A 13133-nucleotide genomic window follows, 5' to 3' on the forward strand; every position below is an offset into this window, starting at 1 on the left:
ATAAAACAATGTTGTACCAAATGGAGCAAGTTTACATCAGTTTCAATAGAATTATATGGTAATAACTGCTTTGTTGTGTTTTTAATCACTTATACAGCTGTTCCCAGTTCAAACAAAAATTTCAGATTAAAAACATTTTCCTTGAACATTTGGGAATTCCACACTAATGTTAGAGAGCATTGTTGACATCATGACAAAAACAGTTATATGTTCATTACAGTCAGGTGTCTGAAACCAGGCCAAATCTGTCATGTGGGGTTAATCAGACTAAGTTATGGTTATAAACCAGGGGGTTTTAATTAAACTATATTGCGCCTGAAGTCATACACTTTATAATAAAACTGAGGTAACTGGTGTTTAATAGGTCATATACATTACAGCTGTGAAGCTCTGTGTGTTACAGGGGGTTTATACCATTGTGACTCTTACATATGTTCTGGTTCCAACATTTGTAATAATGTGCTCATTTAGTTTATTGTTTCTATATTGTACAGTCTGCTTCTGTCCACTAATTTGACTGGGCAATCGGTGATTAGAGATAACTGCACTGATATAAAATTCACTGTTTGCATCATTCCTCTTTTTTGAGTTTTCAAAATAATTAATTACATAAAACATGTAACAACACTTACTATATTGTGTCTGTCAGTATACACCGACCAGGCATAACATTATGACCAGTGAGTGAATAGCACTGATTATCTATTATACCTGTTAGTGGTTGGGATATATTTGGCAGCAAGTGATCCTTTTGTCCTCGAAGTTGGTGTGTTAGAAGCAGGAAAAATGGGTGAGTGTTGGGGGATTTGAAAGAGTTTGACGAGGGTAAAATTGTGATGTCTAGACGACTGGGTCAGAGCATCTCCAAAACTGCAGCTCTTGTTAGTTGTTCCAGATGTGCAGTGGACAGTATCTATCAAAAGTGGTTCAAGGAAGGAGCAGTGGTGAACCGGCAACAGGGTCATGGGCAGCCAAGGCTCCTGTAGCTCAAATTGCTGATGAAGTTAATGGTGTTAATGCTCGACGGGTCAGGATTGTTTTGGCAGGAAAAGGGGACCAACAAAATATTGGGCAGGTAGTCATAATGTCACACCCCTGATCAGTGGCCATAATGTTACATTATGCCTGAGCAGTGTGTCAGTATGGCAACATGCAACACTCTATCATGAACCTTGTTTTTGTTAAGAACCCTGGCTCAATAGCAGCAGTTCCACCTGTGGGCATCATGTATATTAGTTGTTCATATATTATGAAAACTAAATGCTTCTGCTTCAGGATTAGCTCTTTTTAATTATTATATTATTGTTATTATTATTATTATATGTTACTAGTAATACTGTAGTATTAGTATTACAATTATCAGCATTATTAAGCCTTGCCTCCTTCAACAACGATGAGGTGTGAGTAAGTGGGGGAGTGGTAAATGGATTACTGATCAGAAGGTCAGGGGTTCAAGCCCTGTTATTGCCAAGCTGCCGCTCTTGGGCCCTTGAGCAAGGCCCCTAGCACAGGTGCTCCAGGGGTGCTATATCATCGCTGACCCTGCGCTCTGATCTCAGCTTCCAAGTAAGCTGGGATATGCGGAGAAATAATTTCACTGCCGCAATGCATATGTGACAAATAAAGGCTATTCTATTCTATTCTATTCTATTCTATTCTATTCTATTCTATTCTATTCTATTCTATTCTATTCTAAGTATAGCCGAGTGAATTTTGCCCTGCTCCACTTTCACATCAGACTCTTCCAAATCAGTGTGCCTTGGCAGTGCTTGTCTATCATCAGAATATTCTGCTTTAACAGACATAATTACAGCCCTGTAATTATGATCTCTCATCTGTAATTTATTTCTTGAAAATAACCCAGATATGCTATTTGTGGAATTAAGAGAAGATAAAAGTGTCCGGTTTTATATATTTTTTTATAAATCATTTTTTTCCCACACTTCACCCAATACACACATATACATATACACTTTTGTGTTTTCAGTCACTGCTGTAATGATTCCAAAGGCAGTTCTGAAGAACTGCAGTTTCCCATTTAAAAGAAGAGTGTATGGAAAGTGGAGTTCATCATAATGTTGGAAGTGTTTCATTTTTTTTTTTCGCCCTTCCTGCCCACCAAAAAGAGCTGTTAAACCTCAGAGACAGAGTTCCATAGAGCTCGAAGGCAACAAAAACCTTCTCTGTAATGCATCTCCCAGAGTCAACTATATTTCTAAAGCAGCCCAAAATGCTAATCGTTCCTGTTTTAACAGCCTTATGACCAACCCTTTTCAACCCAGCATTTCAAGAGACCTGAATGAAACCAATTATTTGTAACATGTTGAAATAGTTTGCATTTAGCGGCTTGTTTCCCCGTTTCAACCACATCTTTTTGGGCTGCTGTTCATGCTGCATTAAAGTGATCCTAATACACTCAGCCTAATACACAGAGGCAAATATTTAGCTAGTGTTACTGAAATTACTGGAGAGACTATGCATTTCCTTCCATGCAAAAGTATGGCCAATTTTGCTACCTTTGCTCTCAGCCATATATAGTTGTGGAAATGAAAGAAGGAAAGATGCTTTATAGCTGTAACATTTACTTTTACAGCACAGTGAAAAAAACTGAAACATTGAGGGTTAAGGGCCATGCTCAGGGGCCTCAAGAGCTTGGCGATACTGGTTCTTGAATCCTGAACTTTAGAATAGTAAACCAGAGTCTTACTACAGTACCACCTGCCCTGTCAAGATTCAAACTCGTTACAGCTAGATGGCAGACACTTTTCTGCTACTCGGGATATTCCTAATATTCTTGATCTATTGTTGTGGTTGTCTTTGTTCACATTTTATTGGCTACAAGCTGCTTTAGTAAAAAAATGGATTTAACCAATCAGGATCACATTTTCCCTATTCCTATTTAAATGCTGATAGCCACCAAGGTCTGAGCTTAGTGCTGGATAAGAAAAGGAAGGGTAGATATGGTTTCATACAATTGTTAGCTTGATATCTGAATCAGTATAATACAAACCCGATTCCAAAAAAAGTTGGGACAATGTACAAATTGTGAATAAAAACAGAATGCAATGATGTGAAAGTTTCAAATTTCATTATTTTATTAGCATAGATGACATATCAAATGTTTAAACTGAAAAAAATGTATCATTTTGAGGGAAAAATAGGTTGATTTTAATTTTCATGGCATCAACACATCTCAAAAAAAGTTGGGACAAGGCCATGTTTACCACTGTGTGGCATCCCCTCTTCTTTTTTATAACATTCTGCAAACGTCTGGGGACTGAGTAGACAAGTTGCTAAAGTTTAGGAATAGGAATGTTGTCCCATTCTTGTCTAATACAGGCTTCTAGTTGCTCAACTCTCTTAGGTCTTTTTTGTCGCATCTTCCTCTTTATTATGCGCCAAATGTTTTCTATGGGTGAAAGATCTGGACTGCAGGCTGGCCATTTCAGTACCCGGATCCTTCTTCTACACAGCCATTATGTTGTAATTGATGCAGTATGTGGTCTGGCATTGTCATGTTGGAAAATGCAAGGTCTTCCCTGAAAGAGACGACGTTTGGATGGGAGCATATGTTGTTCTAAGACTTGAATATTTACCTTTCAGCATTGATGGTGCCTTTCTAGATGTGTAAGCTGCCCATGCCACACGCACTCATGCAACCCTATACCATCAGAGATGCAGGCTTCTGAACTGAGCGCTGATAACAACTTGGGTTTAGTCCTTATCCTCTTTAGTCCGGATGACATGGCATCCCAGTTTTCCAAAAAGAACTTCAAATTTTGATTTGTCTGACCACAGAACAGTTTCCACTTTGCCACAGTCCATTTTAAATGAGCCTTGGCCGAGAGAAAACGCCTGCGCTTCTGGATCATTTTTGGATATGGCTTCACTTTTGACCTATATAGTTTTAGCCAGCGACGGCGAATGGCACAGTGGATTTTGTTCACTGGCAATGTTTTCTGGAAGTATTCCTGTTCTGATTTCCATTACAGTAGCATTTCTGTATGTAATGCAGTGCCGTCTAAGGGCCCAAAGATCACAGGTATCCAGTATGGTTTTCCGGCCTTGACCCTTACGCACAGAGATTGTTCCAGATTCTCTGAATCTTTGGATAATAATATGCACTGTAGATAATGATACCTTCGAACTCTGCAATTTTTCTCTGAGAAACTCCTTTCTTATATTGCTCCACTATTTTTCACTGCAGCATTGGGGGAATTGGTGATCCTCTGCCCATCTTGACTTCTGAGAGACACTGTCACTCTGAGAGGCTCTTTTTATACCCAATCATTTTACCAATTGACCTAATAAGTTGCAAATTATTCCTCCAGCTGTTCCTTATATGGACATTTAACTTTTCCGGCCACTTATTGCTACTTGTCCCAACTTTTTTGGAATGTGTAGCTTTCATGAAATCCAAAATAAGCCAATATTTGGCATGACATTTCAAAATGTCTCACTTTCAACATTTGATATGTTATCTATATTCTATTGTGAATAAAATATAAGTTTATGAGATTTGTAAATTATTGTTTGTAAATATTGTGAAGGTATTTCATACTACATCAGTAAACTGATTTGCTTAAAAAAAAAATATTTTTTTATTTTTACCATTTACCAACTGATACTGACCCACTGAAGTGCATGCATATATATATATATATATATATATATATATATATATATATATATATATATATATATATATATATATATATATATCTCCCTCCTGCAGGTGGTGAGCCCACGGGAAGGCGGCCCAACGTCACTCCGACGTCACGGACATTAATATTTCCCTCGTAAGGGATATTATCATATATATATGAGATGCAGTGAAGAAAAGATCACTACACCTGTATATATATATATATATATATATATATATATATATATATATATATATATATATATATATATATATATATATATATATATATATATCTATATATATATATATCTATATATATACATATATATAGTATGAACTTTTCTTCATGGCTAGTCTCCAGTGTGTCAAGCAGTGTATGTCCTACAGTATCTGTACGGGGCGTGCTGTGGGTTAAGCCTTGATTTCCTGAAGCCTAGCTGTCTGGGTGTGTTGGGTTTGGGCCGAGTTCTGATGTGGGTGTATATGGGAGGTTCCAGCCCTGTTAGAGAGTACGAAAGCAGGAGCGAGCAGTGCACTCCTTCATGACCTGATGCAACGTGGTTCCACCTTCAGCATGCGTTTTCGTGTTTGGGTTGGATTTTGCCTTATTTTGGGAATATTTCAAAAGGGACAGCACGTGAATGGACAATGGAAAGCTGTGGTAGGCCTTTTAAAAATGATTAATCATTTTAAAGCTGTAAGCCTATTTAATTGGCGATTTGGATATTTATTTTATTTGGTCATCTGAATCTGAGTTCTGTATTATTTACCTGTTCTAAATTTAATCATTTTGAGAGAGTGTTGTTTTTGATTGCAGTCCAAGATTTCTAGTTCTTGAAACCACACGTTCATATTTGTGTACCTTACTACTTTTTATTAAACAACTACCAAAATATACTGTAGGCCCCAAGAATATGTGGTCAGCAGCCTACAGGGTTTACCTTCTATTCAATTAGTAAATTCTTTTTTTCTGAATAGAATGCAGCAATGTGATGAACCCACAGAAATTTATTTAAGACACATTTTATAAGGTTTCACAGTCAATACATATACTGGAAGTGTTTTAAATTACTTAGTTATTTAGTGGTCCTGTTATTTATTTAAATTGTTTACCATTAAAATTCCACATTTAAAACCCATTAAAAATGCTAAACCATTCCAGAGTGCTGGTTTGTACTACAAATAAAATAACAAAAGTGAGAAAAATTGCACGTATTTACAGCTGAACCCGAAGTTGTAATTGGATTTTTATTATTTTCCCGTTAAACCATGTAAATCTCTGCAAACATGTTTAATTCAAAGTAATTCTCCAATTGATGATTTAAAAAAACATGTAAGACAATCATCATGCTAGTATGTACAATCAAACTCATGAGGCTGCATCTGGGGTTGTAAGTATTAGGTTCCTCTTTTATGTAGCTATAAGCCACATTTAGTGTACTTATATAAATAACTTTTATATAAATATCACATTTAGTGTACTTATATAAATAACTTTTATATAAATATCACATTTAGTGTACTTATATAAATAACTTTTTTTCTTACAGTTTTGATATTCTTACTATATGGAAATCAGGATCTACACCTACCAAAATCAGATCATATTTGTCCAACTGCCTTTTTAAACAGCTTATTGAAGATCTGTTGAAGAGTTGTGGCCATGTGAAAATTAATCTAGTGGGTCAGCAATACATCAACAAATAATTAATATATAATGATAATCAATAATATAAGTGCAATCATGAGCAATTATGAGCAATCATGTGGTCATATATTATTGGTTAGTTATATTAAGCCATGGCTGAGCTGTACTAATGTCCTCAAGTGACAAAGGACCACTCGTCCTGGCCATCCAGGCGACTTTTTGCGAAAGCAACGGATTTCCTTTGTATCACCTTTTATCTTATTTTTTTATTTACAATACAGCTTTAGATCCAAATCACACCAGACACCTAAGTATCCTGACACTGTCACCCAAACTCAGTATGTTGTGCGCTTGAGAATATATGATTATTGTTTACGCCACAATGGCACCTCTTTCTTTGCATTAGAACTTCTGGTTTTTATCCAAATGTCCCACTAAGATCTGATCAGCTGTATTGTTTTATAAAAAAAGTGTTAGTAGTGCTGTGCTTCTGCAGGAGCCAACTACAATTTCAACTTTCTTGCAACAGCAGCCAATAATCTGACTCATAGCTCAAAGGAGGTGAGGCATTAAATTAGACTAAGCATATCACCTCTAAGGAGAGTGTTTCATCCCAGGATCCAGCTTTGTAGAGTGATCTGCTTGATTGCTTTCAGTCTGAGGCGTGTTTTTTAATGGAGGACAGAGATCCTGGTTAATGGAGCTTGAAGTCATGCATTTGCTACCTACCCAGGTTTTGCGTCTTTGCTGCAGAAATAGTCCTGGACAAGATGAAACTCCTCCCCAATCACTGACATGCAAAAATGGAAGTTGCAAAACACAATTTTTCAGAACACTAACTCTTGGACTATTCAGTCTCCCTAAAGAGGACTTGTAGTATACAACAGTTTTATTTATTTATAAAAAAAAACAAATATACTGTATGCATATTACGTACTATGTACGGTATTAACTTTCCATCAAAATCATCACTGCCATTCAAATGCTTAAATACCCTGTATTAACATTTTTAATACTAAGAATTGAATACAGACTAAATACACTAGAATTTAAAAATCCAAGAAAGAAGGTGTAAAACAGTGTAGTTTGCTAAAGGTGTAGCAAACTGAGTGATGTTATTTACTTTGGGGAAAAAAATTCTAAAGTAAAAGGCTGAGGCTTCATCACTCTATATCAATGTCAGTTTATAGTTACTTACAGTAACAACTTGATTTAGAGTCTTGTTAGCATATTAGAGTAGATGAAGATATATTTTTAATTCCTGAAACGTCGGAATATAGTGTAAAACGTAAAATTGAAAACAGAATGCAACGATTTGCATTATTTGCATTAATCTCATGAACCGATATTTTAACTGTAATAGAACAGAAAACATTAAATGTTCAGCAGGAAATGTTTAATTTTAAGGGGGAAAAAAGGGAATTCTTCATTTGATGGTTGCAACACATCTCGAAAAAAGTTGGAACAGGGCCATGTTTACCACTGTGTGGCATCCTCTCTTCTTTTAACAAAAGTCCATGTACATCTGGAACTGACGAGACCATTTGCTGGAGTTTTAGGCAAGCAATGTTTTCCCATTTGTATCTGATACAGGATTCTAGCTTTTTAACAGTTCTAGGTCTTTTTGTCATATTTTCGTTTTATGATGCACCAAAGGTTTTTCAGTGGTAAAAGGTCTGGACTGCAGGCAGACTTTTCTAGTATGAAGCCATGTCGTTGTAATAAATGCAGTAGGTCATTTAGCATTGTCTTGCTAAAATATGCTATACCTTCCCTGGAAAAGATGTCATCTGGATGGAAGCATACATTGCTTTAAAACCTATATATACCTTTCAGCATTGATGGTGCCTTTCCGGATGTGCAAGGTTACCCATTCCATAGGCATTAATGCACACTTACTTTAGGAGATGCAGGCTTTTACACTGAGCACTGATGACTAGCTGGATGGTCCCTCTCCTCTTTAGTCCAGAGGATGTATTAGCTTTGATTTGCAAAAAGAATTTCAACTTTGTATTTGTCTGACCAAAAAACAGTCAGAACACTTTCCCTCAGTCCATTTTAAACGGGCTTTGGCAAAGAGAAGATGGCAGCATTTTTAGATCTAGTTTAAGAAGAATTCTTCTTTGCATGGTAGAGCTTTAGCTTGCATCTGCAGATGACATGGTGAACTATGTTCACGGACAGTGATTTCTGGTTTCTGAGCTCATTAGTGATTCCCATTACAGAATCATACCTGTTTTTAATGCAGTGGCCTTTGATATCTCTGCACACAAATATTTGTTCAGTCATTTGATGATATTATTTACTATAGATAAAGAGATATTCAGTCTTTGAGAAACGTAGTTCTTTATTGTTTCAGAGTTTGTAGATTAGTGAACCTATGAACCTATATACTTCTGAGAGACTCTGCTTTTCTAAGATACTTTTGTTATACCTAATTATGTTACTGACCTGTTGCCAATTAAACTAATTAGTTGTTTCTCCAGGCTTTTCTTTTTAGTAATACTTGTGATTTTCTGCATTTTATTGCCCCTGTCTGAACTTTTTTTTGTTGCACATCAAATTCAAATTTCTGGTGCATGGGAGAAAATGCTAATTATACATACTCTTCAAACTACTCAAATTAAGGTGAAATTGATGATACTTTCTGTTTTGGTGTCAGAAATAAAGGTACCAAAAGGAAGTTGTTGCTGGGGTAGTACAGAGGTAGAGTGTGATCTAATAACCTTTTGTGTTAAATTGCAGGATCCGCTCAATTTTATTCCCTTTGATGAGCTGAACCCTCCATCCCAGAGGGGTGACTACAAGCCGACTGATGGTTTACGAGTGCTGGAGGAATCCAAGAGGCAAAAACCCCCTCACATAACATCGTACACCAGGATTAAGGGCAGCTCTGAGAACCAGGCACAGTCTCCCACAGCTAAATCTACAGTTAACGATCTGCAGTCACAAAAACAACAAACAGGTCGGGTGGATGTAGTTCCCTCAGAACCCTCAGAGGACATCATCGACCTGGATTCCTCAACTGATATCAGGCATGTAAATAGGAACCATGTGCATGCACAGTTCCTTGACCTGAACCTGACAGAAGAGGACCTATTACCTTCAGGGACATACATCACCTCTAAATCTGGCACAGGCTCCACAGACGTACTAAGCCAGAAAGGCCATGAAAAATCAAAGACCCATAATGAGAAATTGGCACACCAAGGCACCACAAGGAGTCAACTTAAACACGGGGATCTTTTCACAGGATCTGATGGCAAGAGGTATCGGATGTTGAGAGGACCCCCGGGACCTGTTGGGCATCCAGGGAAAAGAGTAAGCTATACCATGATGAAAACTGCACTGTGGATCTCTCATATTTTTGTGGTGTTTATGTGATACAAACACAATGGGGACTCCACTGCCAGCTACAGGTATTCATTGTCCTTAATAATATCTATGTCTAGGGTTATATTTCAGCTGTTCTGTACAGTACAGTTGATCTAAAACAAGCAGACATTCTGAATTTCCAGTGGGATTCAAGTCTTCTTTGTCTGGAAGTATATTTGCTATGATTTGCCTGTCTGTCAATGAAGTACACAATCATTTAAATCATGTTAAAAAAATGAAATGAATAGAACCTTCTCCATTTGTCATCAAGTTTCATACAGAAGCTAATTATGGTCATGTTCACTCACTACTCACTTAGAGATTTTTTAAGAATTTGTTGGCTAGCTAAGGGTTTTCTTGTTGGGTTCCACATGTTTCTAAAAGGAAACAGTATACTGTAGAAGTTTTTTGACTCGATTTAAAATGTTTTGACTCATTCAGACCTTTAGAATTTTGTTTAGACTCCAGGGTTTTTTGTAATATGTTAAATGGGGAAACATGTTCAGCGCCAATGCTGGGACACTAGCCATCAAATACAGCCATGGATAATTGGGTGATTACATCTTTGATTTAGCAAATTACAACCTTAGAATATTCTTTAAATATGTGACTCATCTTGTCTATAGTCCAAAAAATTGAAACTGTAGTTCATCTATGGTTACATTTAGAACAAAGAGTTCAATATTGCACCTATAAAAGGTTTTTTTGTTTGTCTCTGTGGAGAACCTGTAAAAAACCCTATAACACAGTTTTTCCTTTTACAAAATAAAACAAAAAAACAACCCCTTAAAATTCCAGAACTCTTTTATAGAAATGTTGAGCGGGTTAATGGACATCGTTTATGTCATTGTTTTAGGGTTGTGCCGGGACCAGAGGATTCATTGGATTTAAGGGAGAGAAGGTGAGAAGGAACATCTGTAAGGTGATATTTGCCTCAGAGCCTGAATCTTAAATCTAGATGCTCAATTTTAATACTTACACTTTAATGTAAATCTCGTTACTATTTCTCAGCCATATTTGTCAGAAGCTGTTGATTCAGTCTCTATAACAGCAGCTCTGACAGCATTTCAGCTGCAAGTCTCAGTTTGACTCTATTAAGCCCTTTAAGATTAACATTTTTAACTAACATTGATTAAAAAAAGTTTCCAGTTTCAGAACTTAAGTTTTCATTCAGGATGTTTTCGGACATGGCAGCGTTTATAGGACAAGACGTTCTCCTAAAATGTTTGATAGGACAATCAAAATAAACTTGATGGTGATTACAGCACACTGATATTTTCCAAGAGTAGCAATTCACTTAGTGTTTGTCTTGTTTGCTGTAGGTGTGAAGTCACTTCTTGTGATATAAAAAAATTAGGCAACGTATAACACGTTTTACCTCAGAGATTTGTTCAGTCAAATAGTCTTGCATTTCACTCTCAGACGATCTCGTGTGTTTGTTTAGGATTTTCACACCTGAATTTCTACAACATAAATCATTATATATCATGTTAGATGTTAGACTTCTGATTGGAAGGTCATGAGTTTTTTTTTATCATCATTATTATTATTGAATTTAGACCAAATATACATATATATATATATACACATTTTATTTTATTTTTATATTTTAGACATCACATTTTATTTTTGCCTGCATGCATTTAACACATTTTAAAAGTAAATAACTTATAAAAATCCATTGTTACATACCTAAAGGGATATCAAGGAGAAAGAGGGCTAGACGGTCCACGGGGTAGCCCAGGTCCTCCAGGACCAGCAGGATTACCTTCACTCTACCTGTGGCACAACACTCAGGACGAATGGGATGCGTTCATGGTACGACTTATTATTTTATTTCCCCATTGTCTGTCTGTAACCTGTGAAATGTTAGATCTTTGGGGGGGTGATAGGTAAAAACCAGTCCTAGTGTTAGAAAGTCACAGCAGCTCCAAAACGTAAAAAAAAAAAAAAAACAAAGTTACGTTTTAGCCAAGACACCACCCTGTACTCACTACAACAGAGTAAGTGAGTCATGGCTGTGACCTTTCTGGACTCCATTTTTAAATAAAAAAAACGTTTGCCCAGACAAGTGGGACTTCCTGATAGATGTCTGTAATTGGAAACAGTTGTGAAGTTTTGGGATTGTGTATCTTTCATGCTTGTGTCAGGTCTTGTTGATTCTTGGTGGAACCTTGAACCTTGCTCAATTTCTGATGATAGTTGATTTCATTATTGTGTCACCTTGTAAATATTAGTTTCTAATTTTTCACGGTTAAATACATATAAAAAAAGCCACTTAAACATTCGAAAACCACGAATCCATCATTTATTAAAAAAATAAGTGATTTGCTTGAATGTAATAATTTATTTTCAAGTTTATATTTTGATAACGGATTGTACGTCTATAATCACCTTGTGAGTCAATATAACATTTTTGAAAATAAAATAAAAAATACTTTCCTCTTCAGGAGCTTGCAATTTCTTGCTGAAAATGTGACTTATTGAATATTGTATTTTTTTTTCAGGGGTGAATGTATTCAGGTGTTTCAAGCATGAGATGTTGAAGATATTTAAACATTCATGAAAAAATATATACATTTATATATAATATACACTGTAAGGCTAATGATTTTGGAGCATTGCTGTGGGGGTTTGTGTGAGGAGGTCTGGGGTGCATTCAGGGTTTCAGTTCATCCCTGAGGGTTCAGTGGTGTTGAGGTCAGGGCTCTATGCAGGTCACCTGAAATCTTTTATTCCAGTCTTCTCAACCCATGTGTTTGTGTACAGAGGCATTGTCATGCTGTTTATACCTCTAAGTTTTAATAAAGAGAAATCCTAAGCATATAGAGACATTCTAAACAATTCAACTTTGTGGCAATAGTTTGGAGAGGAATCACATATGGTTTTGATGGGTTCAAGGTAAAGAGTAGTTATAGTTCTGCCTATACATTTTCATGTTTTCATTTAGTTTTCTAAAACACCGTACAGTAGATTGTTTTAAAAAGAACTTCAGCCTTGGTGCCGTGTGCATATTTATAAATGTAATATCAGTGAGAAACAGGCAGCACCCCAAACATGGATTCACCTTGGTAACCATTATGCAGTTGGAAAAAAGATTTCTATGGTGATGAGCAGGATTTGCTCACTTGAATAGAATAGGACATTTGTGTTATTTTATACGCTTCATTTTGCATCATTCTTTTCACAGTAACCAATTTAGAATTTTATTATTTATGTGAAAAGTTGATTGCTCAGGAATTTTAAAGGTTTCAATATGCAGCCAAAGGGCAAATGCAAAGTACTGTATAGTCATAGAAAATAACAAATTCAGAATGGTTCTGGCAATTATCTGTCTGCCTGTTTTTTTTTTTTAACTCACATTTGGCAGAGATGGTCTGTGTATTGCCTTTTTCATGCATGAAGTTTTTTGTATCATGTAAGCTTCTGCCTTGAGTCAGATGTCATATTGTGAAGCTTTAC

The 13133-nt window shown here is 36.2% G+C and overlaps 1 protein-coding gene across 2 annotated transcripts in view; it reads left to right on the plus strand.

The window, feature by feature from the left end:
- LOC310718184 (uncharacterized protein) overlaps positions 1-13133 on the plus strand; it is a 65718-nt gene that overhangs the window by 22518 nt on the left and 30067 nt on the right. For both annotated transcript variants that reach the window (XR_014531062.1, XM_083526789.1), the window contains exons 7-9: positions 9042-9617; positions 10528-10572; positions 11370-11489. Coding sequence is in view for 1 of the 2 variants with exons in the window: in XM_083526789.1 (XP_083382915.1) it covers positions 9042-9617; positions 10528-10572; positions 11370-11489 (741 nt within the window). In the remaining variant the exon portion in view is untranslated. The remainder of the gene's footprint in view (positions 1-9041; positions 9618-10527; positions 10573-11369; positions 11490-13133) is intronic.

This window comes from Silurus aristotelis (assembly GCF_946808225.1).
Source record: "Silurus aristotelis genome assembly, chromosome: 23".
Classification (NCBI taxonomy): domain Eukaryota; kingdom Metazoa; phylum Chordata; class Actinopteri; order Siluriformes; family Siluridae; genus Silurus; species Silurus aristotelis.